We start from the raw sequence: 27,915 nt of genomic DNA on the forward strand, positions 1-27,915 counted from the left end.
AAATATGTATTATTTATAATTGTTTACAAATGTTTCTGAAATTTAATTTTACCATTATTGTAAGAAGACATTAGTATATTTAGTAGACATTTTTATAGTAGACTTTTAGCTATTATTGACAGGTATTCTAATCCTCTAGTTGTAGGGTATAGTGTGACTTGACTTTGCAGTAGTCGGAACATTTGTTTAGTTTGTTTAGTGAGTTTTGGACCAATTTGGGACACAGATTGTTCCATTCTTAGTTCTTGATAGCTTTGTTCTTTTTTCAAAGCTTCTAGAAGGTTATGGAATGGGGGTTTGCCTCTGCTTGTGGTAGCTTGGAAAGCATTATGCCACCCTTCTACACTGTTGTTTGTTTTAGCCTCTTAGTTTAAAGTACTATGATAGACATTCCACCAAGGGATTTGGAATTTGGGTTGGCGTCGATGTCCAGATCTGTGCAACCTTCCCACCCAAGTATCTTCGAAATAGTCCAGTAATGGGGTTAGTTTATCTTCATTCCTCTTGTAATATGTGCTGTCAATTAATAAATTGTAGTGTTCCGCTACATCGGTAACAGGAACGTAGGCCAGGGCTATCAATTTTTTAACTTGATAGGCAAAGGTGCTATCTGTTGAGTATAGTATACTTAAAGTTGATATTTGGAGATGCCTCCATATGCTCTGATTAAAATGATAATAGCAACCCTGGATTGCTGTGTGGGGAAATGTTCTCAAAATGCTATTAATCATAGACAATTCGAAATCAATAATTATTTTTTCAGGAAAATAATTATTGATTTCAGTTTTGAGAACATTTAATATTTCTGTATAAGTGTTTTTCTGTTTGTTGGGTAGCAAACAGTAAATGAAAGGTATGTTAGAGTTATGGTATAAACCGTGGATGGAATATAGTTGATAAAAAAGTTTTGGGCATGGTTTAAATGTTCCATCCATCATCCATTGGGGACACTGTTGGATTTTTCTTAAATTACTTGCAGTTGCAAACATAATGATTCTGTTTGTACTGCTTTCATTGTCAAAAAGGATACATTTGTCTTTATTGTGTGTGATGGCCATTTCTGGTGAAATAATAATTTCCTCAAAAGTAGTTGGGTTGGGTTGGGTTGTGCTAGTGAGTCTTTTAGTGTGTGCAATTGTGCGTTTCAGGGAGTCAATAGAGGGTAGTTGACCTGAAGCATGGGCTGGGACTTTTATCAGTTCTTCTTTAAGGATTTGTGTTGTTGGTTTATCACTTTGTGTGCTAGCAGTTTTAATACTTTCTAAAGCATCTCTTATTTCAATTTCTGTGACATTTGGGGGATGATTGTGTTCCCTGGTAAATAACACATTAGTTTCCTCAGTAGTAGCCCTCCCATAACATTTGTTGGAGTAATATTTGGTACACTTCCAAAAAACTTTTCTACCACTTTGTCTTTCCTGATTATACACATAACCCATATAACATAATAGTAATTTATTTTTCTGTGACATAACAAATTCTGCACCTTCTGTCATTTTGTTTTACTTGTTCTAGGAAAGAGTACAAAGAAACAAAATCAAAAAACATATATATTTCACTTTGTGGTGCAAACATCATTAATGATGTATTTATACTTACAGTTATTAAAAGTAGTAATCACAAATGCAGAACTGTATTTTGAAGGATTTTCTTGTATGTATTTCTTTATTTACTGTTGGTATGAAAATATAGAAATGCTAAGTTAATGTTTACATATAACAAACGTTTTTCCTAGGAAAAAGCAGTAGTCATTTTTGCTTAGTAGTACATTTGATGTAAACATTACATATACTTACTTGTTTAAATAGTAGAGTTGTAGTATTTGGTGGAGTACATCAAGGTAGTAAAGTTCAGATCTGTAGAGAAGATAGAATAAATAAATGTAAATTATTATAAATAATATTTTGAACCGTTGGGAAATGGGAAATATTTAAAAGTATACTAACTTCTAAATAATTCGTTTTCTTTGCTGTAGTTAGAATAGCTGTATGATGTATTCAGAATATCTGTAGAGGAAATATAAAATATATAACATGGTGTTAAGAACATAGTTTGCGTTTTTTTCGGAAGTTTTAGACAAATTACAAGTATACTTACATTTTTTACAAGGGTTGTCTTGTCTTTTGGTATAGTAGGTGTTGGATGTTTTTATAGGATCTGTAGAATAGATGTATGATGTATTCAGAATATCTGTAGAGGAAATATAAAATATATAACATGGTGTTAAGAACATAGCGTTTTTTTCGGAAGTTTTAGACGAATTACAAGTATACTTACATTTTTTACAAGGGTAGTCTTGTCTTTTGGTATAGTTGATGTTGGATGTTTTATATGATCTGTAGGGAAGATGTAATATGCAAGGTATGTTGTTTAGAAATTTGCATTTTTAATATTGGGTGTTTAATAACAAAAACATATACTTACATGTTTAATTAGTGTAGTTTTATACATTTGTAGTGTAGAAATAGGAAAATCTCAGAATTTCTGTAAATATATGTTTAAAATAAATAATGAATCTTGTGAAATAGTGTTTAAAAACAGCAGTTGGTGTATAACAGAGCATTAATATATACTTACTATCTGATTTTCCATGTGAAGAAATATGACCATGTATTAGGAATTTATTAGGAGTAGTTTCTATCAGAAATGTAGGAAGAGATAAAAATAAAATAAGTGCAAGAGTTAGGAGATGTAAGTAAAATAGTACACTTCTAATTTAGATTTCTAAATAATGCACTGTTACTTACTTGAATAATTAGCTAGTGAGCTAGATCTTTAAAGATGTTTCTTCAGGAACAAAATCTTCAGTGTTGGCATCTACTTTCTATAGAGTTAGCAGCAACAAATGGTAGAATGCATGTATCCCTTTTATAGTATGTGTATTTTGTGTGCTTTGATTTGATTGGTTGTAGGATGTAATGAAGCATTGTATAGGCTAGTTTGAATTTTTTTTTTAATTGGTGTGTTTGTTGATGTGAGTGGTGGTATGTGGTGATTTCCGCATTAAAGCAGGTTAGTTGTTAAACGAAATAGATTTGTAAGTGAAAATAAGTAATGAAAATGTTTGTTAAATGCAAAGAATATTTAGAAAATGATAGAACGCATGTAATAGAATGTATAGCAAATGTAGATAAATAGGAATGTTATAAAAGTAACAGGTATTATATGTAAAATGTATTTTGTATAGAGCAATGACTTTTATTGACGATTATGGTATTTTAGACATGAAAGGGTACAAAAATGAACTCGATATTTTTTTTAAACGATATTTTAGTAGTCTATATTTTAGTTGTCGATATTTTTGTAGTGTTAGGGGTAATTTCATGTAAAACGATATATTTGTTGTCGATATTTATTAAGACAATATTTATGTCCTCGATATTCTAAATAGTCGATATTTTTGACTCGATATTTTTGTAGTTTGTGTAATAAGTATAGAAAGTCGATATTTTTGTCGTCGATAATTTTTTAACGATATTTTAGCAAGTCGATAATGTGACCGTCGATAATATTTCAGTGATCCATCCTTCATACATGAGACGTTCTTGGAAAACTTTGACTTTTCAGAATATTTGGTAGACTTTTGTAGAAACCATTCGTAACAAGCCTTGGCAAAGTCTATGGTTTTTGACTTTTGGCTTTGCCTTTAATGAGCAACATTACCAAAATGTGAAAAATTGGTACTGGTTATGCTAAACACTTAAAGAGAAAGAAATGGCATGGTGGCAGTTTGTCAATGGCTAACCCTCCAAAAAGATTTATTTCGAATAAATAAAGATGATGGGAGGGACTGCGGAGCAAATGAGGAGTGGGTGGGTAGTGGGGAGAACAAGTCAATGTCGTTCAGCTGCATGAACAACGTGGGTTGGGGAAACAGAGAAGTGGTCAGTGCATGAAAGAAACATGAAGATCATTTGAACCTCTGTTTGGTGATAAGACATTGACATAATGGGGCAAGTTTATTACGTTTTCATGCAAGGCCGTGCAGCAACAAAAGTTGATGTGCTTCATTGCATAAGTGGAAGAGAGCAGTACAGCGATATATATATATATATATATATATATATATATATATTTTTTTTTTTTTTCTCAACAACGATGCCGAGATGTGGGTGCACCTATGATAGAAACCTGATAGAATATTCCATCGATTGTACGGATGCATGGGGTGGAATACCCAACAACCTTAACATGAGAAACCGGAAATCTAGTCTATTGAATTTGATGAATGCCTAGACTTATAGCACATGTTGAGAAATACGATGAATGTATAAAGGTACCATGAACGAGAGAGTGAGAAGGATAAGTGTGGTAAACCGATAGCCCATACAGGGCGGCATAACGGAACAATTAGCTTTGCCCAACAGCACTCAATACCTATACAAGAGCCATTATATAGGAGTAACAAAAGTATTGATGAATTTAGGAATTATGAGAGTCTTGTAAATATGGGACAAGAGCTATAATGATTTTCTTGTAAATATCGGTGCTGCACTTATTCATGATAAAAATGAGATTGGGGATACACCCCCACATAACCACTGTAAATATTTTGCACGAAGATGTAAATAACGAAGTTTTATGGTATCAATCATTCTATATGAATAGTGTATATATGGTAGTCTAAATAATTATTTTAGTCAACTGTCGAACACACTTTTTTTATATTTGCACGGTGCACTTTATTTGTCGCCATTCTGGAACAGGAAGAGAGAAATGAGTAAATGCACACTCAGTAATGGCCGCCATGTAAACAAACCATGTACCATCTTCTATGTCTACTAACAGCAAGGGCGGACTGTTTAAAATGGCGAAAATGTCTGTTCACAAACGACACTGACGAAGCCTTGAGCGAAACACGTCTGTCGGGGGTGTAGGGGGTTCGGAAACAAAATAAAAAAGAATAACACCTCATCCGAGTGCTGGCCGTTTTTTCTGGTACAGAATACTAGAATTGTGGGATGATATATATATATATATATATATATATATATATATATATATATATTACCTACTGGCGGTCGCCAGTAGGTAGTTATAGTTATGATTTTTTTCAATGTTAAATCTCAAAATTCTATTTGGAATAACTTTGCCGCCGGTTGACGAATCTGCCTGAAAATTTCCTCAAAATGGTCTTGCGGCGCCCTGGTCCTTCCCTGAAAGTTTGGGGGGGATTTGTCAAGCGGGGGCTGAGATAAAAGGGGGGCCCCAAAACGTGTTTTCCCCATGTTAATTTCCATAGGGCGGTTGACCTCACTTTTAGCCCTAACGGCTGAATGGATTTCCACCAAACTTGGCAAAATTGTAGGGACTGGTAGCCCGATGTGCCTTTGCTATGTCTCAAGATATGTGCTTCAGTGGATTTTGAGTAAATTAGGTAAAAAAAAATATATATATCTATGGCAGCGCCCCGGTATGCGCTCCGGGGAGCGCTCCGGGCGCGCCACGCGACTTGCGCGCAGAAAGCTGATTGGTTCTTGGGTGTCTGTAAACATTCGAAACAGTCCGGAGCGGCCGCCATCTTGTGTCTCGGTAGGATCGAGACGCAAGAGGTGGCCAAAACAAAGGGGGAAATTACCATAAGGGGGCAGGGTAGAGCCCCCCTGACCCCCTACGTTTGATGTGGGGGCTATAAAAGGGCCTCGCGGGGCAAAGGTGATACTTTTTTCACCATAAGCAATAGTAGCCCCACAATAAATACAAACTATTTTGAAGTTTGAGAATTTGCTTTGGATGTTGGGCACCATTTGACGCCCTTCAGGTGGTGCAAAAGATGATTTCGCACTTGAGGTGCTAGGCTGAGAGGTCTGTGGGTTTTCAGCCATAGCTCTCACCTGTGCTTGGGCCAAATTATTTGGGTGCCACCTCTCCATGTGGCGAATCATGGTGTGGTTGCCAAAACTATATTTTTTAGCAGGATTGCCACGTGAAAGGATGTTCTTGCAAATTCTTCAGTCCTGCAGGAAACTTAAAGAATTGCCAAATGCAGTGCTCCTTTACATGAGATGGGTGGGGTTCCTCTGGTAGAAACTGTCTCTCCTGCTCCTCCTGCTCCTCTTCCTCCTCTTCGTCCTGCTCACCACCAAAAAGCAGAGGTGGTGGTGGTCGTGGTGGTGGTGGTGGTGGTGGTGTTGGAGCACCAGCAGCAGCAAGTAGAGTAGCCATTATTGGTCTCTCACAAAGAAATAGCTCTTGCTCTCTCAAAGAAGAAAGTAAGAATGAGAAAAAAAGGTGGGGGCTTTCCTCATTTGGAAAAAAAAATATTAGGAACCAATGAAAAGTGTTATTTTCAAGTCACATGACCCGATGCGCTTACGTTACGCGCTCCGGCGCGCTTATGTTACGCGCTCCGGGCCGCGCCGCGGAGCATTTCCTGGTGCGTTTACGCAGCGCGTCATAAGACACATCGCGCGGCTACGCGATACGTCACGCTTACGTGACGTGTCACGATGTTGTTTTCGATCGCGACATTGGCGCTAACGGGACGCTTCCCGGTTCGCGCACCGGGGGTTTCAAAATACTACGCTTTCCGGGGCGCTCACCGGGGCGCGCACCGGGAGCGCTCCAGGGCAAAAAAAAAAATACAAAATACAAAAAAAAAAATGTAAACGTTGTAAGGACTGGCAGCCCGATGTGTGTTTGCTATGTCTCAAGATATATGCTCCAGTTCTTTTTAAGAAAATTAACTTTTAAAAAATATATATTGGGCTATATATATGTTAGAGCCCAAATGTAGCCCAAATGTAGCCCAATGTAGCCCAATGTAGCCCAAAGATGGCCACCAGAGACAAAAATATAAATGTAGCCCAAATATCAGCCAGATGTAGCGCAACTATAGCCCAATGATAGTATGTACCAGAGTGTTCTAAAGAACAACTAGAGCGCTAACAGTCTTACTTATAAAGTGAGACTTTTAGTTTGGAATTAGCATTAAAAAAACCTTTGAAATTCACTGAAAAAAATCATAGGTTTCACACCAGTTATAGTTAGGAATTAGCATTTAAAAAACCTATTAAATTCACTGAAAAAAACATAGGTTTCACACCAGTTATAGTTAACTGGAAATTTTACTGACATAAAACCATTGAAATTCCCACGTTATAGTTAGTTGGACTCACTATAACTTGCACATGTAATGCACTGCTGATGACATCACATATTACATCACTCATGACATGGTCAGTGACATCACACATGACATCACTGATGACACCATCCTTGTGACAGAGAGACTGACCTCCTTTCACTGTAAAGTAACCCTTGAAATACATACTCAAAAATAGAAACTAACATTTCCAAAAAAGTGGAGATACCTATACCAGTTACAATAACCAATTCAGTAATTCCACCATTTACATACACATCCACTCATTCACCAACAGTTCTATATAGTCAGTCATACATATACTCACTCATCATATGTAGTGAGATACCTATACATCCGTTAACATACCGACAGTCTTCCAAAAGTTGCACACACACATATTCACACATGCAAATAAAATATTGAACATCCATTTTTTTGCATATACAGCTATACACACACTACCACCTTACTTCTAAGGAAACTTACACATACTTACTCTCTTAAACAATCACTTATAGAAACACATACTTATTTAAACAAGAAGTCTTTCAATCTCTCACTCTCACATATACTCACTTATTTACACCAATACTCACATATACTAGATTAAAACATATGTAGTTACTGATAAAGACACTAGTAAGACAGTCATTCACTTACTAACACATACATATACACACTCATTCACCCATACAGTCCGGCACATATGCTGTCTTCAAAACACATACAAACAGTGAGTCAGTCATTGATGCATCTGTGTGCTAAGTAACACCCCCACCAAATCATACAGACACTTATACCGATACTAAAAAAAACATCTAATAACCCATATACACACACATGTAGCTACTCACCAACCCATGCAGCCACTTATACACAAAGTGAAACACTGATACAAACATTTAAATATTTAAACAATACTCGCTAATATATGTATTCACTATGATACACTTAATAAGCCAGTTAACCAATCATTTTTGTTTTAAAAAACATCCATTAAGACACTTATTTAAACATGTATTCTTCCATTGACCTTTACATATACATATATAAATGTGATGTAATATGTGATGTCATCAGCAGTGCATTACACACGCAAGTTATAGTGAGGCCAACTAACTATGAAGTGGGATTTTCAATGGTTCTATGCCAGTAAAACTTCCAGGTAACCATAACTGGTGTGAAACCTATGGTTTTTTCAGTGAATATATATATATATATATATATATATATATATATATATATATATATATATATATATCTGGAAACACTCGAACCACTTCCTGAATTCACCAGCGGCAAACAGGCGAGGAAAGAGACGCAGACCTCCAGAGCTTCAAGTGGGCAATATTTTATTTCAGTGACCCAACACAACGCGTTTCAAGCCCGTAAGCCCTTGATCACGTGTCACAAGATTGCATACACCATGGTATTCAATTTAAAGTGCAAAAAGCGCCCCTCCTACTGTTTACATCACAGACCACATGTGTAAGAACATGGAAAAAATACTGTGCATTGTAGCTTTCTTTTTTTGTGTGTAACAATGTAACTGCTTGTAAAATGAAACGGAATATCACATTTGGCATATTAAACACATTTATACAAGTAATCTAAAACTTGAATTTCATTAGTTAAAATATGCCACAGAACTTATAAAAAATAAATATAGTTATAGTTCTTTATATTTTAAAATTTTCTTTTTACAAAAAGGTAAAGCAACCTTTATCTATTGCCGTATTTACAAGCAGTAATTCAGGGAAAAATAAATAACCGGTTAAATCCGTTTTATCAAAATACCCTGTACAAAAGCTAAGCTGTTATCCGTTGAAATCAACCTCTAAAACAGTTTTTATAAAGTTAGTACACATATATAGTCTATAGTTATGGAGAGGGTTCAAAAAAGTGCTTATAAGTGCATCCCTTACAAAATAGTAAAGTGCAAGTGCAAAGAAAATGGTGCAAATTTCTCTAAATAATCAAATTTGGATCGAAGGGTCTGTTTTGCCATTGACCACAAGAATACATGTAAATAAATTCAAGGCAAATATAGGTATTCGTAAAAACATCCCAAAACCATTTGATTATAAAAACAGTGATGTACACTTCATTGTTTTTTTAAAAGAGAGAAATTCTACATGAGGGAGGAATATGTGCATGCTATATACATGTATTATATTTACAAGGACAAATCTATATATGTACACATATACACACACAAGACTGGGGTACAAGAACCAACGGGATTAAGACCATGCTGTAACTAGTTTGTTATTACAGAAAACTCCGCATGTCTTCCGTCGTGTTCAACCCATTGGGCCATTTGCAATCTAAGTCCAAGATATACTTGGTCTCTAATTGCCGGAGTTGGCGTTCTCTATTGCCCCCTCTTCTCTTTTTATTTACAGCGTCAATTACATAATAAGAAAGACAGTTTATGTTGTTTGCGTGCACTTTCTTAAAATGTCTTGCAACAGGATATGTTGCATCGCTGTGTAAAATGGCCCTAATATGCTGCAAAATCCTGACGTGCACCTGTAGCTTCGTGCTACCCACATAGCGTAGCCCACAGGTGCACGTCAGGACATATACGGCATATTCAGTCTTGCACGTGTAATTGCCAGTTATAGGGTTGGAAGTAGTCTTGAAGGGCGTGTGATATGAGGTCATGTTGCATCCAAATTTGCACGCTCTACATGTGGAACATTTAGTGAACCCTTTCTTTGTAGGCATCCAAGTAGTGACTTTTTTAATCTCAGGGGATACTTTGTCCAGTCTACTGCCCATAGTGCTGCTCCTTCTAAAGGTGATTGTAGGTTTGGCAGCTATCCTAGTTTGCAGGATGTTGTCTGTCAGAACTACAGGCCAATGCCTATTTATGATGGACCTGATCTGACGTTCCTCTCTGTTAAAAGTAGTAATTAACCTAGGAGTGTCTAGCGTCTGATCTGGGCTGGTAACACCGGCTGAGTTGGGGCATTGTTCCTCTGTGAAAAGACTGCTTCTAGGTCTAGTTTTGGCCTTTTCTTCTGCCTCCCTAATTATTTTGGAAGAGTATCCTCTGTCTTTTAATCTGATTATTAAATCAGATTTACACTTTTCAAATTGTTCCTCATTGCTACAGATCCTTTTTATCCTTAGGATTTCTCCATAAGGAATACTAGCAATGAGGTGCTTTGGATGCGAACTGGTCGCATGCAAAGTGATGTTACCTGAAGTCGCCTTCCTGTGTAATGTACTTTCAAGGGTATTATTGTGTACAAAAATCTTTACATCAAGAAACTCGATTTCCTTTCTCTCAATGTGGGAAGTAAATCTTAAATTTAAGTCATTTTTGTTTATCTCATTTACAAACAAAGTAGCTTCCTCTTCTGTACCCTCCCACAGAATGAACACATCATCTATATACCGCAGGTAAGATCTAATGTGGGTGTTATATTCCCTTAGAAAGGCGGTTTTGAGGACCCGCTCCTCCCACCAGCCAACATGCAAGCATGCATAGCTGGGGGAGAAGCCAATATATTTATATTTATTAATATACAGCGCAGATGCTCTCTCATACTGCACTAGTGCACTTTAGGCTGCTCTGCACCATAGAGCAAATGTGTGTGCGTGAGATTAAGTATATGTTTTGTTCTGTAATATAAGAAACACTAGGCATAGGTGATAAGTAGTAATTAATTTCAATTTGTCACTTGTTATTCCCATGCATCGTTCATATACAGCCAAAATATGTTTAGTCCATAGGCTCTTTTCAAGGCATGATGGAGTCAAACTGGTTTAAGAGTAAGGAAAGAGAATCACTATTGTCAAGTGTGCTAATGTAATGTGAAGTTCCTGTAACTGATTGGAGTGAATGAAAATTGAATCCAGTTCAAGTTATCTAGTAACTGATGTGGTCACATCAGATTCTGAATATTTTTTATTTCTAAATGCATTGTCTGGGAGAGGTTCATGCAGCTAATGTAGTTCAAATGTTATGGAGAGACACAATGTCAGGTCTCCACTTGAGTTTATGCAGTGGCATCAACAATGTGGTATTTGCATGGTAACCGCTCTGGTCCAGTTGAAATACAGTATCGTAGACTGAACTCCAACTGGACTGTACAGCTTACCACATGGAACTCTTTTGTTTAGTACATTTCCAACTACTACTCACCTTGGCACGCACAGCTGCCATATGAGTTACTGAATGATTTGGACTTTCAAAAAACAGACTTCTTTAGACTCTAGTCTTTGTAGGCATATCAACTAAGCTACATATTCTTGTAAATGTGACTTGGATCTACAGATACTGATAATCAAATGCACACATACATTCTCAGTTCCCTCAGGTGCAGCTCATCCGTGCCTATGTGTTTCACTGAACAGGGGATCACACATTACTTCAAAAGGCAGGAGTACTTTACAGGACTTTATGTCTGCATGCAAAGATTGGCCAGGTTCACACCGAAGCCCACTATCCATAATGCAAAAACAACAGTTGATGGACATAATGCAGAACAATTTCATACATTCACCCCAGTACAGAGATCTGGGCCTACATCCATCGTTTTTTTGCTCATCCCCATTGGTTTTGCACTACTCATAATGTCATAAACCTGTTCAAGCATTTCAGAAATTAAAGGAGGTGATGGGGGGTGTAATTAGTGTGTGTGATTTGGGCCACACATGTATGCTTCACATGTTGAGTGGTGCCTTTGAAAATGCCCGAGGTTTTCTCCCCACCCATTCTGGCAGCATGGGTGGGGAGAAAACCTAGTGTCAAGAACTTGAGATTCTACAGCTGATATCTCCATAACTATGACAAAAGAATCACAAATGAGTGATGTGAAAAAACGTACAAATTAGAGTTTAAAAAATATTCAATGACCTTGTAAAAAAACGATGTGCAAGATTCCAGTAGGGCTCAATCGCCATAATCCCCTTATCAGACCAGCCAAAGGCTGTTGACCTACAACAATTTACACAACATATACTTGTCACCCTCTAAAATGTCCTTAACTGTTATCCAAAGGAATTTATTCTAGTATCATTATACAATACACGTGTTCGATTTGTGTGCATTGTTAATTTGTGCCTTGATTATAGAACGAGTGGTAACAATGATAAGATTTGTAAAACAACTATTGAATGGCAGTTTGAGGTATTGAGAATAGCACAGTTTTAGCTAGCTATCTCTCTGAGACTTTCCATTAACAGGCAAGCAGATAACAGGTTTTAGGGAATCTCAAACTCCTGCTTCTGGAGAACTAAATAAAGACATAGAGGGGCCAAATAGAGCCAGAGAGGCGAAAGAGAGCAAATCAAAATTGACGGATGGAGAAATAGCAATTGTAGAAAATGAAGTAATTGCAAATGAAGCTGAGAAGGGCCAGATACTACACCAACAAGAGACATCATTACTGTCCCTTGTCTCTTGGAATATAGCTGGCATAGCAAACAAGATAAATACACCGGAATGGGTTGATTTCATTGATCAATATGACATTATTATGTTGCAAGAAACCTGGTCACTGATCCCAACCTTTCGGCAGGTGTATTTGAATTTTTATATGCCTGCAACTAGAAATCGAGTGGGACGTCCCTCTGGGGGCTTGTTAATTTGGATACGTCAGTCACTGAATTGTACAATTAAACAAAGATCCATACCATCCAATGACATTATAGCACTCAATATTAGTTTGGAAAATGGCCAACAACTTGTCCTGTTTAATCTTTATGCCAGGGGAGTGGGTGGTGGTAAATCCTCAGAGGTCGTAACAACTCTAGAGCAGAACATTGAAATGTTATCACCAACACCTCACGTAATAGTGGGCGGGGATTTTAATCCCACCTTCGATCCCTTGGGTGAAGAGGATAGGATCTTGGCCGAAGAGGAGGATGCTAAATGGGGAATACCTCAACTGGAGGTGCCTGTTATTAAGAAATGGAGCACAGTGGCAATTCAGCTAAAGAGTCTCTGCCTATCAAGAGGGTTGAGAGCAGTAAACGGGCGCTCACCCTCTGACTTAATAGGGAAAAATACATTTGATAATGGCCGAGCAGCTAGCAGAATTGACTACCTATTATTGGATGTAAGGGCTTGGAGTAAAATGGTAGATATGGTAGTGAAAGAAAAACTAGAAAGTGACCATAACCCCTTATGCCTGACCCTTTACTCCTACCAAGAAGCTATGGAGCTCTCCAACAAAAATGAAATAGTGACGCAAGATGTTGCATGCTCAAACAATCATCGCCATCTGAAGTGGAGAATGTTATTAGAAGATGTATCTAAACTGGAGGTCCTTAAACAATTAGTAGTTGATGAAGTAAATAAGATTAAGTCCCACTGCGGGAAGTCTAACTTCAAAGACTACATGATGGAGGCCCATGAAAACCTCTTCTGTAAAATCCAAAGCTTTTTCATCAAAACAGTAGTCCCCAACAAAATGAAAAAGGATCAAAATAGACAAGGAAGGTACGACAAGAGTTTTAGGTTAGCACGACATAACCTAAGTACGGAATTGAGAACTGGCAATGCAATAGCAGTTAGGATGGCCAGAAACCATTATAGACAGACCCAAAAACAGGCCAAGAAACGCTGGGATGAGGAATGCTGGTATGAACTAAAGGAGGCCTGTGCTGCCAAGGATTCTAAACGTTTTTGGGCCTCAGTAAAATGGGAGAAGGGAGGGATAGCTGCCCAGCCTCTGAATTATGTTGCGAAAAATAACTGGATAGAGTTTTTCCAACCACAGTATGCCCGAAATCCAGCCTTCAACCATGACCAATCCCCCCCCCCCCCCCCCCCCCCCCCACATGTCTTTTTCAAAAATCCAGTATTTGATGAAAAGGATGTTAGTAAAGTATTGGATTGTGTAGCGGGGGGAAAAGCGCCGGGCATGGACGGAATCCCGGCTGATATATTTTTATCGGACCGGAATTCCTGGTGCAGTTACTTTAAAATGTTGGCCAATGCTGTGGCGATGGGAGGGGAAGTACCTGCTTCATGGAAGGGAGCTGAAATTATCCCCATATTCAAAAAAGGCGACAAAACTCTGGCTAAAAACTATAGACCCATTAGTCTTATTGACACAGCCCAAAAACTGATGGGCCGCCTAGTCCAGAATAAACTGCAACAATGGATCGATGAAAAGAATATACTGTTACCATACCAGGCAGGGTTTCGCCCCTTAACTAGTAGTGTAGACCAAGTTCTGCACTTCTTAACCATCTATTGGAGAAACGTTACACTAAAGAAGGGGACATTGTATGCAGTTTTCGTGGACTTAAAAGCAGCTTTCGACCTGGTTCCCAGAGAAAAACTGTGGCAGACCCTGGCTGATGCAGGCTTAAGTCAGGAACTCCTTACTCTCCTTGTTCGTCTCCATGAAAACAACTTTGCTAAAATCAGGTGGGGCAAGCAAGGAGAAGTAACAGATCCCTTTCCAGTAGAACGTGGGGTGAGGCAAGGGTGCGTCCTAGCACCAACACTATTTTCAATTTATATAAATGGTATTGTTGAATACCTACAGAAATCCCCTAGTGACGCCCCAATCATAGCAGGCTCCCACGTCCCCGTCTTGATGTTCGCGGACGACGCGCTTTTACTTTCACTCACCCCGAGCGGTCTCCAAAAAGTGGTTGATGCCTTTGGTGAATTTTGTGATGGCAAGGGCCTTGAATTGAATACTACCAAAACCAAATTCATGTGCCTTAACCAACAGTCCACCTTCAAAGGTGTAATAAAATATAAAGGCATTCCCTTAGAGAAAGTGGACTCTTTTTCCTATTTAGGCATCATCCTACAGGAAAATATGAAGTGGAAATCGCACATTAATACAACAGTATTGAAGTTTAGTCAGCTTGCAGGCGCAATTGCCTTAAAACATCGAGCCTCGCTAACTAAGCCGGTAAATTGTGCACTTGAAATTTATAACATGAAAGTATTGGGTGCCTGTTTATATGGTTCCGAACTATGGGGGTTTTCAAACTTGGGAGAGCTGGGACGTGCAGAAAACAGATTTTTGCGAGGGCTTGTAATGGTCCCACAAAGCACACCCATATCTCCTCTAAAATTGGATCTTGGCAGGAAAAATATAGAGGACATAGCTAGGCTACGGCCTCTTTTATATTGGAGACGTCTGATGGTGACCCCTGAATTAAGTCATTATGCTGCAGCCCTGACAGATGTTGTCAAGTTCGATCGTTTTCATTATATCCCATGGCTAAAGGAATTATGGGGACTTCTTGTAAAGTTGAAATTGGAACATCTATGGGGTACTAATGATGTGGCTAGTTTTCCCTCGAAAGCAAAGCTGAAAGAACTATATTGGGAAATGGTGTACCTAACAATGTTTTGTAATGGATCCCAATCAAAACTGTCAATTCGATTTTTGGATATAAAAATGTACCCGTCATGCGAACTATTTTGGGACGTAATTGAACGACCGCATGATAGGAAACTATATTTCCAATTTCGTATAGGAACATTACCAGTGAATGCTTTTAAGAAACACTGGTCTCCAGCATGGGATGAACATTGTTACCATTGCAAGGATCAAATAGAGCACATTTCCCATTTGTTGTTCTGTTGCCCACTGTACACTAGCCCTAGGCGCAAATGGCTAAAGCCAGTGTGCCTAAACATGGGCACCCGTAGTCAATTGGTAGCCCTCAGGATACTAGAATCCGATTGTTCCACACCGTTTGTGGTTGCTGTAGCAAAATTTCTTGCATGGGCATGGGCAATCCGTACTCTCTCGCTAATGTCAATTACAACAAAATGAATTATGTTTATTACTATTTCACCATTCCGTCACATGAATTGCTATTTTAAAAATAATAATTTTTATGAATTGTGAAAATCTTTTTGTATTTTAATATGTATTCTATTTGACTGTCAATGTTTAATATGTATCTTAGAAAGTATTTTTATCTGTAGTATTTATTGTATTAGGGTTAGGAGAATGCTTTTATGACAAATGTCGAATAAAGCTTTGAAACTTGACTTGAGACTTTCCATTCCGGGAGATGTGACTGAGATGATCATTAAGGCTTGTGAAGGCAACTAGAGCAAATTGGTGGGGTCATGGAAAAAGGGGGCTCACCCCACGTTGTTGTGGGCAGTGTCCATCTGATGAAGGCCAGGCAGTGAAGAATATAGTGGGCAAGTGACTGTTTTAAATACGTTTGTGTTCAGCTAATTGTTTAGCATTCAAGGAGGTTATGGATTGGGAAGTGTGCAGAGGAAGATTGTGCCTCAGTCGCAACAACAGAATCAGGCAAATGTATCTTGGTGACGGAAGATGTAAGGGTATATTTACAAACTGCATTTTAGTCCGTTTAACAGTACTGCAGAAGTACTATTCATGCACTACAAAATGCAGTTCAAATACCTATTTGCGGAGATCTCCGCCTCTGTCTTCGTTAACTTTTTTATTCGAAGATCTTCATCACAACTTTGAACATGTCCACACACGTAGGTGTATACATTTCATTAGTAAACGTGGGAGGGACGGGGAGTGGCTGGAAAATGGGGAATTTTTATATCTAAATAGGAGGGGTTTGGTGAAGAATATACAAAAACAAAATATATTGGAAAAATAAACGCCCAGTTGTGTGCTCTAGAACAAGCGAGACTGACTACATACACTAAGAAAGTCAAATTATTGAATATTTTTTTCTGCAGCAGACACCATTACACAGAAATCAACGAAGTAAAAAACACAGTTTAATGACTTTGACGTGTGTGGAATTTAGTAAGCATGCTGAAAGCAGCATTGGTTGATAATCTAGATGCAAGTGGTTTATCATACAGAACGTGTTTCTGTAAATCCCCTCCCTTCAGGCATGTTGCATGACTTTTCTCATATATGTTTTAACCCGATTCAAAGTCGTATTTTCAGTTGAATCCTTTATGACGTACTAAGGTAGAATGGTTAACAGTTAACTAATTTCTTACACAGAACCACCTAAGCCACTAAAAGATACATCTTCTGAGCAAGAAAACCGCAACACTCAACCTCCGTGTAGCATCCTGCTACAATAACCACAGACACAGTAAGGTATGATTACAGGAGCTTTATTCTCATGCTCCCTGCCTGTCTCCTGTCCCGACTCTAACTGCCCTCATCCTGTACTGACCCCTCCTCTTCCCCTCAGCCCACCTAGCTCCGCCCACCCCAGCTACTAGACTGTCAACCATATTACATCTCCCCCCTTCTTAACAAAATGAGTTTAATGTCTTCAGTGTTCGCAATTCTTCAATCCACCACGCTGGTCGGCGGACAGTCTGTTCTTCAAACCTCAGTAGTGTCGAATCAGTGGTGGGCTTGGCTTTGGTCAATCTTTCAGTTGTCTGGATCAGGGCATTCTTGACCACGTTGCATTTGAACTGTTTACTCTCACACTCCGCAGTCATCATGTTTCCTTCCTGCGGTGTAACTGTTGGTTCAGATGCCCGATCTCTTTCATGAGTGGATAATGTTCTGGTCCTCTTCTGAGCACCAGCATCTACTTTTACTTTCTTTTGTCTAGTCCGGTCGAGGGCAACATTGCCTTCCAATTCAGGGTCATGTATACCAGACAGTACGGTGTGGCTCGACAACTCATTCACGGCCTCGGGTTGTCTGGCGAGCTCGTGGGCTATCTGTGCATAGGCATGTTTCTCTCTCATCTGATGATCTCTCTCTGCTGACATGTCTGGTTTTCCTTGCGGAGTGGATGGCTGGTCCCTTCCCGTCTGGTGATTAAGGTCCACTGTCTCTGTTTTCCTTTTGTAGGTCCTTTGAGTCAGCCTCGCGGACCCCTTCAGGGGTGACGGTGTCTGATCTATGTCCAGATATGCTTGTGACTGACATGACAGGTTGTCTTGTGGCGTGACTGAGTATTCAGCGTCCTTGGCGTGTTACGTGTTGCTCTTGACGTGAAGGATGTCCTTTGGTTCCATGGTGCGTTCGGGTGGTTGACGCCATGGCTGTTGTCGGGACCATGACTCGGTCAACTCACGGGATTGGACAGACGAGCTCTCTGGGTCAGAGAAGTCTCTTGTCGACTTCCAGGATCGGACAGACGTGCTCTCTGAACCAGAGGAGTTCCTGGCCATAGACGTGCTTTCTGGGTCAGAGAAGGCTTTTGTCGACTTCCAGGATCGGACGGACGCGTTCTCTGAATCAGAGGAGTTCCTGGCCATACTCCTTTTGAAGCGTTCCTTTGAGGGTGTATCGGGTAATGGATGTCTGAAATGAGTGGGCAGTGACACGTAGTTCGTTGACTCAGGGTTGTCTTTAAAACGCTTCTCCGGGCGCCTTCGTCGACTTGTCTTTGGCATTGTTTCATTTGAGAAGTTGTTCAACAACCAGGTGCTTGTTCTTTGTGTTTGCTCTTGAGATTTTCCATCTTTGCCTTTCTCACATGTCAACGACGTCTTCTCAGTTTCTTTGTTGTCCCCGGTGTCATTGATGCGTTGGTCTTTTCCTGTTCGTTGTTGGGGAGGGTCAGTTCGTCTTATGCGACCTATTTCTTCTTCCCACTTATTTGGTGCTCGGATACCCATGATGTGGGTGTGATGTGTTCTCCTGCTGGATGATGTTCCTTCCGACTCATCTTCACAACTTGGCGAAGAATGTTCCTGCGCCAACTTCCAGTTTTGACCATTTTGATTTCTTCTTCTATGGTTTGTCTTTCTTACTCTCTTGTTGTGCAGGTTGCCTTCTTGTCCAGGAGTGCGGTCTGTCCCACTTGACGCTCCCTCCTCGTCAGACTTTGAACGACACCTTGAGGGTGAAGAACTCCTTGAGGTTGTCCTTTGACTGATTGACTCTGAGTATATTTTTGAATGACACCTTGAGGGTGAAGAACTCCTTGAGGTTGTCCTTTGACTGATTGACTCGGAGTACTCCTTGTCACTGTGTCTCTCCCGTTGTCTTTTCATTGGTCTGCCTTCCCTCTCTCTCTTTTTTGTTTTGTCTGTTTTCCGAGTTTCATCTGTCCAGGCATCTTGACAATTTGCCTTCAGATTCGGGTCCTTCGATCTGTCTCTTGCCTTGACGGGCATTCCAATTTCAGCCTTCCTGATGATTTCTTCTAACGACCACTTTCCTCGCAAGATCTTGAGCTTTGTGTCGGGGTTTGCGCAGCCTTCAACTATCCGGAGTTGAACTGCGTCCTCATTCGTAAAGGTGTTGAAATGGCAGCCTTGTACCAGGTTTTGCAACCGAATGATGAAAGTTGGCAATGGTTCGCCTGGTTCCTGCCGAGCTGTGTTGAAAACGATGCGATCATGATCCACCTCTGCTTGTGCGGAGAGACGGGCACATAGCTTCTCTTGGAGTCTTTCATAGATTTCTGTGTCTTCTTTGGAGAATGTTCTGATTGGGCATTGGCCTTCAGGACCCACCAGATGGAGGAGTAGCATCATACATTTTCTCTCTCTTTGTTCACCATTGGCGTCCAGGAAGTCACCCAATGTCGCCAGCCATTGGTTCCGTTCGAGACACAGACTCCAGGTATCATGCTGCATTCCTGGGGGTGGTGCTCTGATGCAAGGGTTGCGTCGTTGTGCTACTTCTTCCCTCGCCATGAGAAAAGGATTCTCATTGATTGTATTCGGGCGGGTTGTTCACTCGGCTTCTTGTAGTTTTAGTTAATCCTCTTTGGTCGAGGCCTTGGGTCTGGTCATCTGCTGGGGCGTTACTAATCCTTGCAATCACCACTGTATGCGCCAGTGACTAGAACTTGGATTTCCTGCGTTCCGAGATGTCCACTATCCAGCCGCACTGTGCTAGTCACAGGGCTCCTTCTCTTTCGAATCGCATGCTAATGGAAGGTGGTTACTGACTCTTCCGCGGTGAGGCTAGTGCAAGTCCTTTAGTCACCTCCATGTATGTTGTGCTTGTTTCTGGGACCGTCCTTCGCAGTCTTGCCTTCTTCTGAACCTCGTGCGGTTCTGTCCAGCAGCTCCTCCCCTTTACGCTCTTCGGTATGTGTTCGCCATCACCTTTGTAGGTGCTCGTGCTGGTTTGCTGTTTCTCGCCAATGTTTGTTTATTTGCTTTTCCAGTGCTTGTTGGTTTCTACTCGCCACTGCTTGTTGGCTTCTCCTCGCCAATGCTTGTTTGTTGGCTCTTGACAGTGCTTGTTTCCTTCTATTAGCCAATGCTTGTTTATATGCTCTTATCGATGCTTGGTTGTTCTTCGCCAATGCTTGTTTGGTCTTTGCCAATGCTTGTTTGGTCTTCGCCAATGCTTGCTTGGTCTTTGCCAACGCTTGTTTGGTCTTCGCCAACGCTTGTTTGGTCTTCGCCAACGCTTGTTTTCTTCCTTTGCCACGATTCATCCAATGCTTGTTGATCTGCATGTATCAATGCTTGTTTACTTTCATGTATCACCGTTTGTCCATTTGCAGGTATCAATGCTCGTTTCTTTGCATGTACCAATGCTTTTATGCTCTTCGCCAGTGTTTGTTTGACTCGTCTTGCCAATGCTTGTTTGTTTGCTTCACCCAATGCTTGCTTATCTCTGTTTGCCTGACTTCAAGATGGCCGCTCGTTGAAAGCTAAGGGGTCTGTCCTGACGAGCGCCTGACTCTAAGATGGCCGCCGTCAGTACCGGTACACGAGGCTTTCTCTCTCTCTCAGCTCAGGCACTCCAGACTCACCGGCTAGCAGTCACAGGGCAGCGCGCTCCAGCTATCACTATTCTTTGGCCACCACAGCAACCAGGTGAGGTTGGGGTGGGCTCCCGCCTTGCTCTGCACGTTCCCGCTTTTTCTTTGCGGCGGCCTGCCGACTTACACGCATCAAGCGTGAGAATTTCACCGACGGCGGGATCTCAGGCCCGGGCTTTCCGGCGCTTGGTCGCCCTCGCTGGGCGGTCGTGACGGACGTCGTCCTCGACTCTGGGAGTTACTTCTCCTTCACTTTGGGGCACACAGCAGGGTCGGAGTAGGCTCCCGATCTCTGCACTGCTAATGCTCACGCTTCTGGCGGGGTCGCGTGTCGGCGCGCTCCGCTTCTCCTTTCTTCGAGCCATTCCGCGCTCGGATGCGCAGCCCCTCACAGCTCCCTCATAAGGGGGGGGGGGGGCGCAGGTTGCCTGCGGCTGGCCTCTCCTCCTGGGGCATCAGCGGCTCACACTTCTCGGCAGCGTTTTCTTTTCTTGGTGCTGCCGGGGACAGGGTGTCTCTCTAGACTTTCTGCAGGCAGTGGGTTTGACTGGATCCCACCTTCGTCGCCAGTTGTAGCATCCTGCTACAATAACCACAGACACAGTAAGGTATGATTACTGGAGCTTTATTCTCATGCTCCCTGCCTGTCTCCTGTCCCGACTCTAACTGCCCTCATCCTGTACTGACCCCTCCTCTTCCCCTCAGCCCACCTAGCTCTGCCCACCCCAGCTACTAGACTGTCAACCATATTACACCCCGTACAGTGGTAAGTGCTCCTATATGGACTGCCATTCTATATTCTGGTTATAATGCTAAGTTTCTCGTTTGCTTTAACCCCCTAACATTATATTTCTGCAGGATTGTGGAGAAACGGAGGAATACATTGTGTAGAAGGGTTGACTAAATTTTGCAGCAAACAGAGGCAACTTATGCATTACGCAGCACATTGTATGGCGGTAGCTTTTCATATTTTGGTGCTTTGACATCGTAAAAACTGTCTCGGCATCAGTTGCACCTCATTAATATCAGTTGAACACGTGACTGCTGCACACAGCAGCAGAGTGAGTGGTGACGAGTTAACCTTTGCCTATGGCCTGTCACTGTGCAGCACTGTGTTGCACTTTTATTAGTAACTTTTGCTCCGTTTCAGCTAGAAGCACTTATTCATTTTCCACATGTGCAGCAGCTGCTGCAGTAGAATCATATTTATGCTGAACCGCCACAGCCATACAGTAATGCATACTTCTAGTGGGCTTAACTGTTGACAGCAAGAATTTTAAAGACGTTTATAAAAATAAGTTAGAGCTACCGGCTTCAAATCCTCTTTCTATAAAGTCAGAGCTCCTAAAAATATCCTGTGGTAGAAGCTAGACATGGATGCTGCTGTCATGCGAGAGGCCACAGGTCCAGGAAGATGGCCAGGGAAAATAGCATGCCTATGTGCTACTGTTTGTATGCCTGATGTTTACAAACTATAGAGTGAGGGCCTGATGTAGAGTTTGATGGCCGGGTTACTCTGTGATATTCTGTCCGCCTTATTACAAGTGCAATATATCCCATGATGTCGCTCGTAATAAGGTGGACGGTGTATCCGCCATGTTTGTGACGGGGTACCCGTCCACCACACTTTAAATCAGACCTGAAGTTCGACCATCTTACTGCCAAGAAACATTTCATTCCAGCGTTGGAATCAAATCTTTTTTCATTTATTTCATTATTTTCTTTTCAAGAAATTATATGTTTGCTTTTAAAAGGCGGATTCTGGATGCTTAGTGCAAGTTAAAATTGTAGGTTATTACAAGCATGAAAACAACCACATCTGATAAAAGCACGAACATAAGTTATTATAATATCAACTACACATGGGCCTGTCATGGATGACACCTAGACTTTACTCACTCACACCTACCTGACCTGAAACACTAAACAAAAGACTGTTCATTGTACTGCCCCATAAGGGAGCCTCCAAGATGGGGTCGAAGGTCCATGGTGCTGTAGTCTTGTGCCTGGTCCATTTTTCAGCAGTCCTTACTCGCACAATATATTTCAGCTATTACAACAGTAGAAGTGGGATTGGAGTTGCACATCGAGAAAAGTATGGCTCAATAGTTGAACAAATAAATGTTAGAGGGATCATGCATGCTTATGGTACATCCCAAATGATGACCCTGGGTGGAGCCATGCATGAGAAATGAACATTTAACAGGCCGGCGCACATCTAAATAATTATGCTGTAGGTATAGTTCCTTAATTGATATCCCAAAAAACTGTGGTGAGATTTTAATGCTGGATTTATTCGTCGTTGGTTCCAATGAGCCAGGGTTAACAATGGAATGTCACTAATGTCGAAAACATCCAATACTTGTTTCTTCTCAAAAAGACTTTCTCAAGGCTCTGGATTGATAGCAATAGTATAGATTACATACAACTTTGTTACTCAAAATAAAATTGGTATCAGAAAAAATGATTATCAGGAGAGAAGAGACCGGGGCACCAAGAATGGAGAAAAAAGTGGAGGGATAGAGGAACGATTGAACAATATCTACTCATGCAAATATAATGATGTGAAAAGTTAGTGGTGGACTTGGAAGCTGTGTAAATTTAAAATCACATGCAATGCGGTGAGAAAGGAAAGATAAGTTTGAATAACGAATCAGAATTACCCTAAAAGATTAAAAACAGTCAATCAGAGGAGATACCAGTGATATAAAAAATAAAAATGCCATTAAAAGTACAGTAGTGATAGTCACTCAGGGCCATATGTATCAACATCCTCATTTGCGATTCTCAAATAGCGATTTTTTAGGAATCGCTATTTGAGAATTGCAAAACGGGATGTATTAAAGAAATCACAATTTTTTTGTGAATTCTTAGTATTCCTTAATTGCGATTAGCAAATTGCAAAATCGCAATTAAGGAATACTTTCCCATTCATTTCCATGGGCCAGGAGGCCCATGGGATTGAATGGGAAGTCAGTCTCGTTTTGTGATCCGCAATTTGAGAATCGCAAATTGAGAATAATTTCAAGGGTACAAGCCTGTCATAAGGAAACCCTGATGCACACCTGAAATGAGCATGTGTGCGCATATGGCACACATACATGCCCTAAGGGCATGTATGTGTGCCGCATGGCACCTTTGCAAATGCCAAAAAGTGCATTTGGGAAAGAAATCGCAAATTACCACCAACTTGAAGTTGGTGGTAATTTGCGATTTTTTAATGAGCAATCGCACAACTTGGGTGCTTCATACATAGCATTTAAGGAATCATAATTTGCGATTCCTTAAATGCTTACGCAAACTTAAGGAATCAAAAATTTTGCGATTCCTTAAATTTGCGACGCGATTATCCTCATACATACCGTTTTCCGAATTCTGAGTCGCAAACACTGCTTTTTTGTGATTCACAGCATTTGCGAATCAAAATTCGGTTGATACATATGCCCCATAATGAGGTGAAAAAGGAAATAAAAAATGTTAATACGTACTTCTGAGAGAAAATTTTGATTTTGGAAGTGTTTGTTCGATATTAGAGTAACTTTGTCACACTAAGATGTTACATTAAGTGAAAAGCATATTGTGGATTGCAGAATTAAAAGAGTACAGATCAGTTACTTATTGGTCTGCCCAAATCGCGAGAGGGTCAGAGGAATTATAGATATGGTAGTTGCACGTTGATGAGGTTTTCTCTGCTGGAGAGAAAGAAAGGAACTCGAATCTGGAGAGTCAACATAATTGGAGCCATGAATATAAAAAAAAGTGGTAAAAAAATAATATGTTAGACCAAAAAGTATGTAGGTATTTACTGGCCAGGGATGTGGTAGCAGCCGTGGCCCGTCCTAACGGGCAGAGAAAACATGTAAACCTACTGTTTTCCTGACAAGAAGAGTGTTTGTCAGGCTGAGCATGACTCACACTCTACTTCAGGTCTGGCAGCCAGGAGCTAGACATTTTCTAAATGTTCAGGCTCATGGCTGCCTGAGCTGAAGTTTGTCAAGCTAAAGATGTCACAACTCCTGCAGACATGACCTCTTCAGCCCGGCGAAACACCTCGTGTCCCTCACCCTCTTGATGATAGGAGCTCCATTGGTAGCCTTGAACTTAAGCGCTTCAGTTTTAAGAGCTCTAGTGCCCATGGCCGAGTTTCTGTCAATGACACCTCATCACAGAGTGGGGTGAGGTCAGCAACTCTCACTGTCCCCTGTCCCACTCTGTGACGAGATAGGAACTGCTGCCTCCCCTAATTGTCTGACCTAAGGTCAACCAATAGGAGAAGGCTGCAGTCCCAACCCTCCTGATACCTCCATGGCTTCATCACCGAGGGCTGAAGCAGTTAAGTATATTTTTTTTAATGTTTGGTGTGTGCACTCATATGTGAATGTAGGAACATTTGGGAGAGAGTGTTGTGAATGGATGTTTGTATACAGGCGTCTGTGAATGAAAGGGTGTGAGTGTATATGTGTGCATGTGTATGGCCAGTGCAAAAACAATTGATGGACAGAATGCAGAACAAGGTCATACATTCACCCCAGTACACAGATCTGGCCCCAAATCCATCGTTTTTTTGTACTGCACACCAACCCAGTTCAGACACGGCCATATGCAAATCAGCCTTGACCATGTGCCTCATGGGAACAGTCCAGCCCGAACTGCCAAGCCATGTCTTTCCTGGACCGGAATCAAGCATCCTAGGACCGGTTTCTAGCTATCAGCCGTCTACAGCCCGGATAGCTTGACTCCAGTGGTGTGGAGAGCATATGACTCACGTCTGAGCATACCCATCCCACTCGGGGTGACAAATGCAAAAACAACAATTGATGGACAGAATGCAGAACAATGTCATACATTCACCCCAGTACAGAGATCTGGGCCCAAATCCATCGTTTTTTTGCACTCCACACCACCCCAGTTCAGACATGGCCATATGCAAATAAGCTGTGACCCTGTGCCTCATGGGAACAGTCCAGCCCGAACTGCCAACCCATATCTTACCTGGACCGGAATCAAGCATCCTAGGACCCGTTTCTGGCTATCAGCCGTCTTCAACCAGGATAGCTTGACTCCAGTGGTGTGGAGAGCATGGGACTCACGTCTGAGCATACCCATCCCACTCGGGGTGACAAATGCAAAAACAACAAATGATGGACAGATTGCAGAACAATGTCATACATTCACCCCAGTACTGAGATCTGGGCCCAAATCCATCGTTTTTTTGCACTCCACACCACCCCAATTCAGACACGGCCATATGCAAATCAGCCTTGACCATGTGCCTCATGGGAACAGTCCAGCCCGAACTGCCAAGCCATGTCTTTCCTGGACCGGAATCAAGCATCCTAGGACCGGTTTCTAGCTATCAGCCGTCTACAGCCCGGATAGCTTGACTCCAGTGGTGTGGAGAGCATATGACTCACGTCTGAGCATACCCATCCCACTCGGGGTGACAAATGCAAAAACAACAATTGATGGACAGAATGCAGAACAATGTCATACATTCACCCCAGTACAGAGATCTGGGCCCAAATCCATCGTTTTTTTGCACTCCACACCACCCCAGTTCAGATATGGCCATATGCAAATAAGCTGTGACCCTGTGCCTCATGGGAACAGTCCAGCCCGAACTGCCAACCCATATCTTACCTGGACCGGAATCAAGCATCCTAGGACCCGTTTCTGGCTATCAGCCGTCTTCAACCAGGATAGCTTGACTCCAGTGGTGTGGAGAGCATGGGACTCACGTCTGAGCATACCCATCCCACTCGGGGTGACAAATGCAAAAACAACAAATGATGGACAGATTGCAGAACAATGTCATACATTCACCCCAGTACTGAGATCTGGGCCCAAATCCATCGTTTTTTTGCACTCCACACCACCCCAATTCAGACACGGCCATATGCAAATCAGCCTTGACCCTGTGCCTCATTGTAACAGTCCAGCCCGAACTGCCAAGCCATGTCTTTCCTGGACCGGAATCAAGCATCCTAGGACCGGTTTCTGGCTATCAGCCGTCTACAGCCTGGATAGCTTGACTCCAGTGGTGTGGAGAGCATGGGACTCACGTCTGAGCATACCCATCCCAAACGGGTGACAAATGCAAAAACAACAATTGATGGACAGAATGCAGAACAATGTCATACATTCACCCCAGTACAGGGATCTGGGCCCAAATCCATCGTTTTTTTTGCACTCCACACCACCCCAGTTCAGACATGGCCATATGCAAATAAGCCGTGACCCTGTGCCTCATGGGAACAGTCCAGCCCGAACTGCCAACCCATGTCTTACCTGGACCGGAATCAAGCATCCTAGGACCGGTTTCTGGCTATCAGCCGTCTTCAACCAGTATAGCTTGACTCCAGTGGTGTGGAGAGCATGGGACTCACGTCTGAGCATACCCATCCCACTCAGGGTGACAAATGCAAAAACAACAAATGATGGACAGAATGCAGAACAATGTCATACATTCACCCCAGTACAGAGATCTGGGCCCAAATCCATCGTTTTTTTGCACTCCACACCACCCCAGTTCAGACATGGCCTTATGCAAATGCAAATCAGCTTGACCCTGTGCCTCATGGTAACAGTCCAGCCCGAACTGCCACGCCATGTCTTTCCTAGACCTGAATCAAGCATCCTAGGACCGGTTTCTGGCTATCAGCCGTCTTCAGCCAGGATGGCTTGACCCTAGTGGTGTGGAGAGCATGGGACTCACGTCTGAGCATACCCATCCCACTCGGGGTGACAAATGGAAAAACAACAATTGATGGACAGAATGCAGAACAATGTCATACATTCACCCCAGTACAGAGATCTGGGCCCAAATCCATCGTTTCTTTGCACTCCACACCACCCCAGTTCAGACATGGCCTTATGCAAATCAGCCTTGACCCTGTGCCTCATGGGAACAGTCCAGCCCGAACTGCCAAGCCATGTCTTTCCTGGACCGGAATCAAGCATCCTAGAACCGGTTTCTGGCTATCAGCCGTCTTCAGCCAGGATAGCTTAACTCCAGTGGTGCGGAGAGCATGGGACTCACGTCTGAGCATACCCATCCCACTGGATGCATTTGTCACTTCCTCTTGGTACTCTGCAAGTAGCCCCTTCATTTCCTCCCGGATGCCGTCCGAGTCTCCTGTGAGCAAGCTGCATTCGCACTCTGCCAGACGCTGCTCCAGCAG

General features: G+C 41.6%; 1 protein-coding gene across 1 annotated transcript in view; it reads left to right on the plus strand.

The window, feature by feature from the left end:
- LOC147709124 (uncharacterized) overlaps positions 1–27,915 on the plus strand; it is a 3,078,084-nt gene that overhangs the window by 1,795,995 nt on the left and 1,254,174 nt on the right. The window contains exons 24-25 of the mRNA XM_086927727.1: positions 17,035–17,097; positions 19,086–19,091. Coding sequence (XP_086783853.1) covers positions 17,035–17,097; positions 19,086–19,091 — 69 coding nt within the window. The remainder of the gene's footprint in view (positions 1–17,034; positions 17,098–19,085; positions 19,092–27,915) is intronic.

The sequence above is a fragment of the Lissotriton vulgaris genome, chromosome 6 (genome assembly GCF_964263255.1).
Source record: "Lissotriton vulgaris chromosome 6, aLisVul1.2, whole genome shotgun sequence".
NCBI lineage: Eukaryota > Metazoa > Chordata > Amphibia > Caudata > Salamandridae > Lissotriton > Lissotriton vulgaris.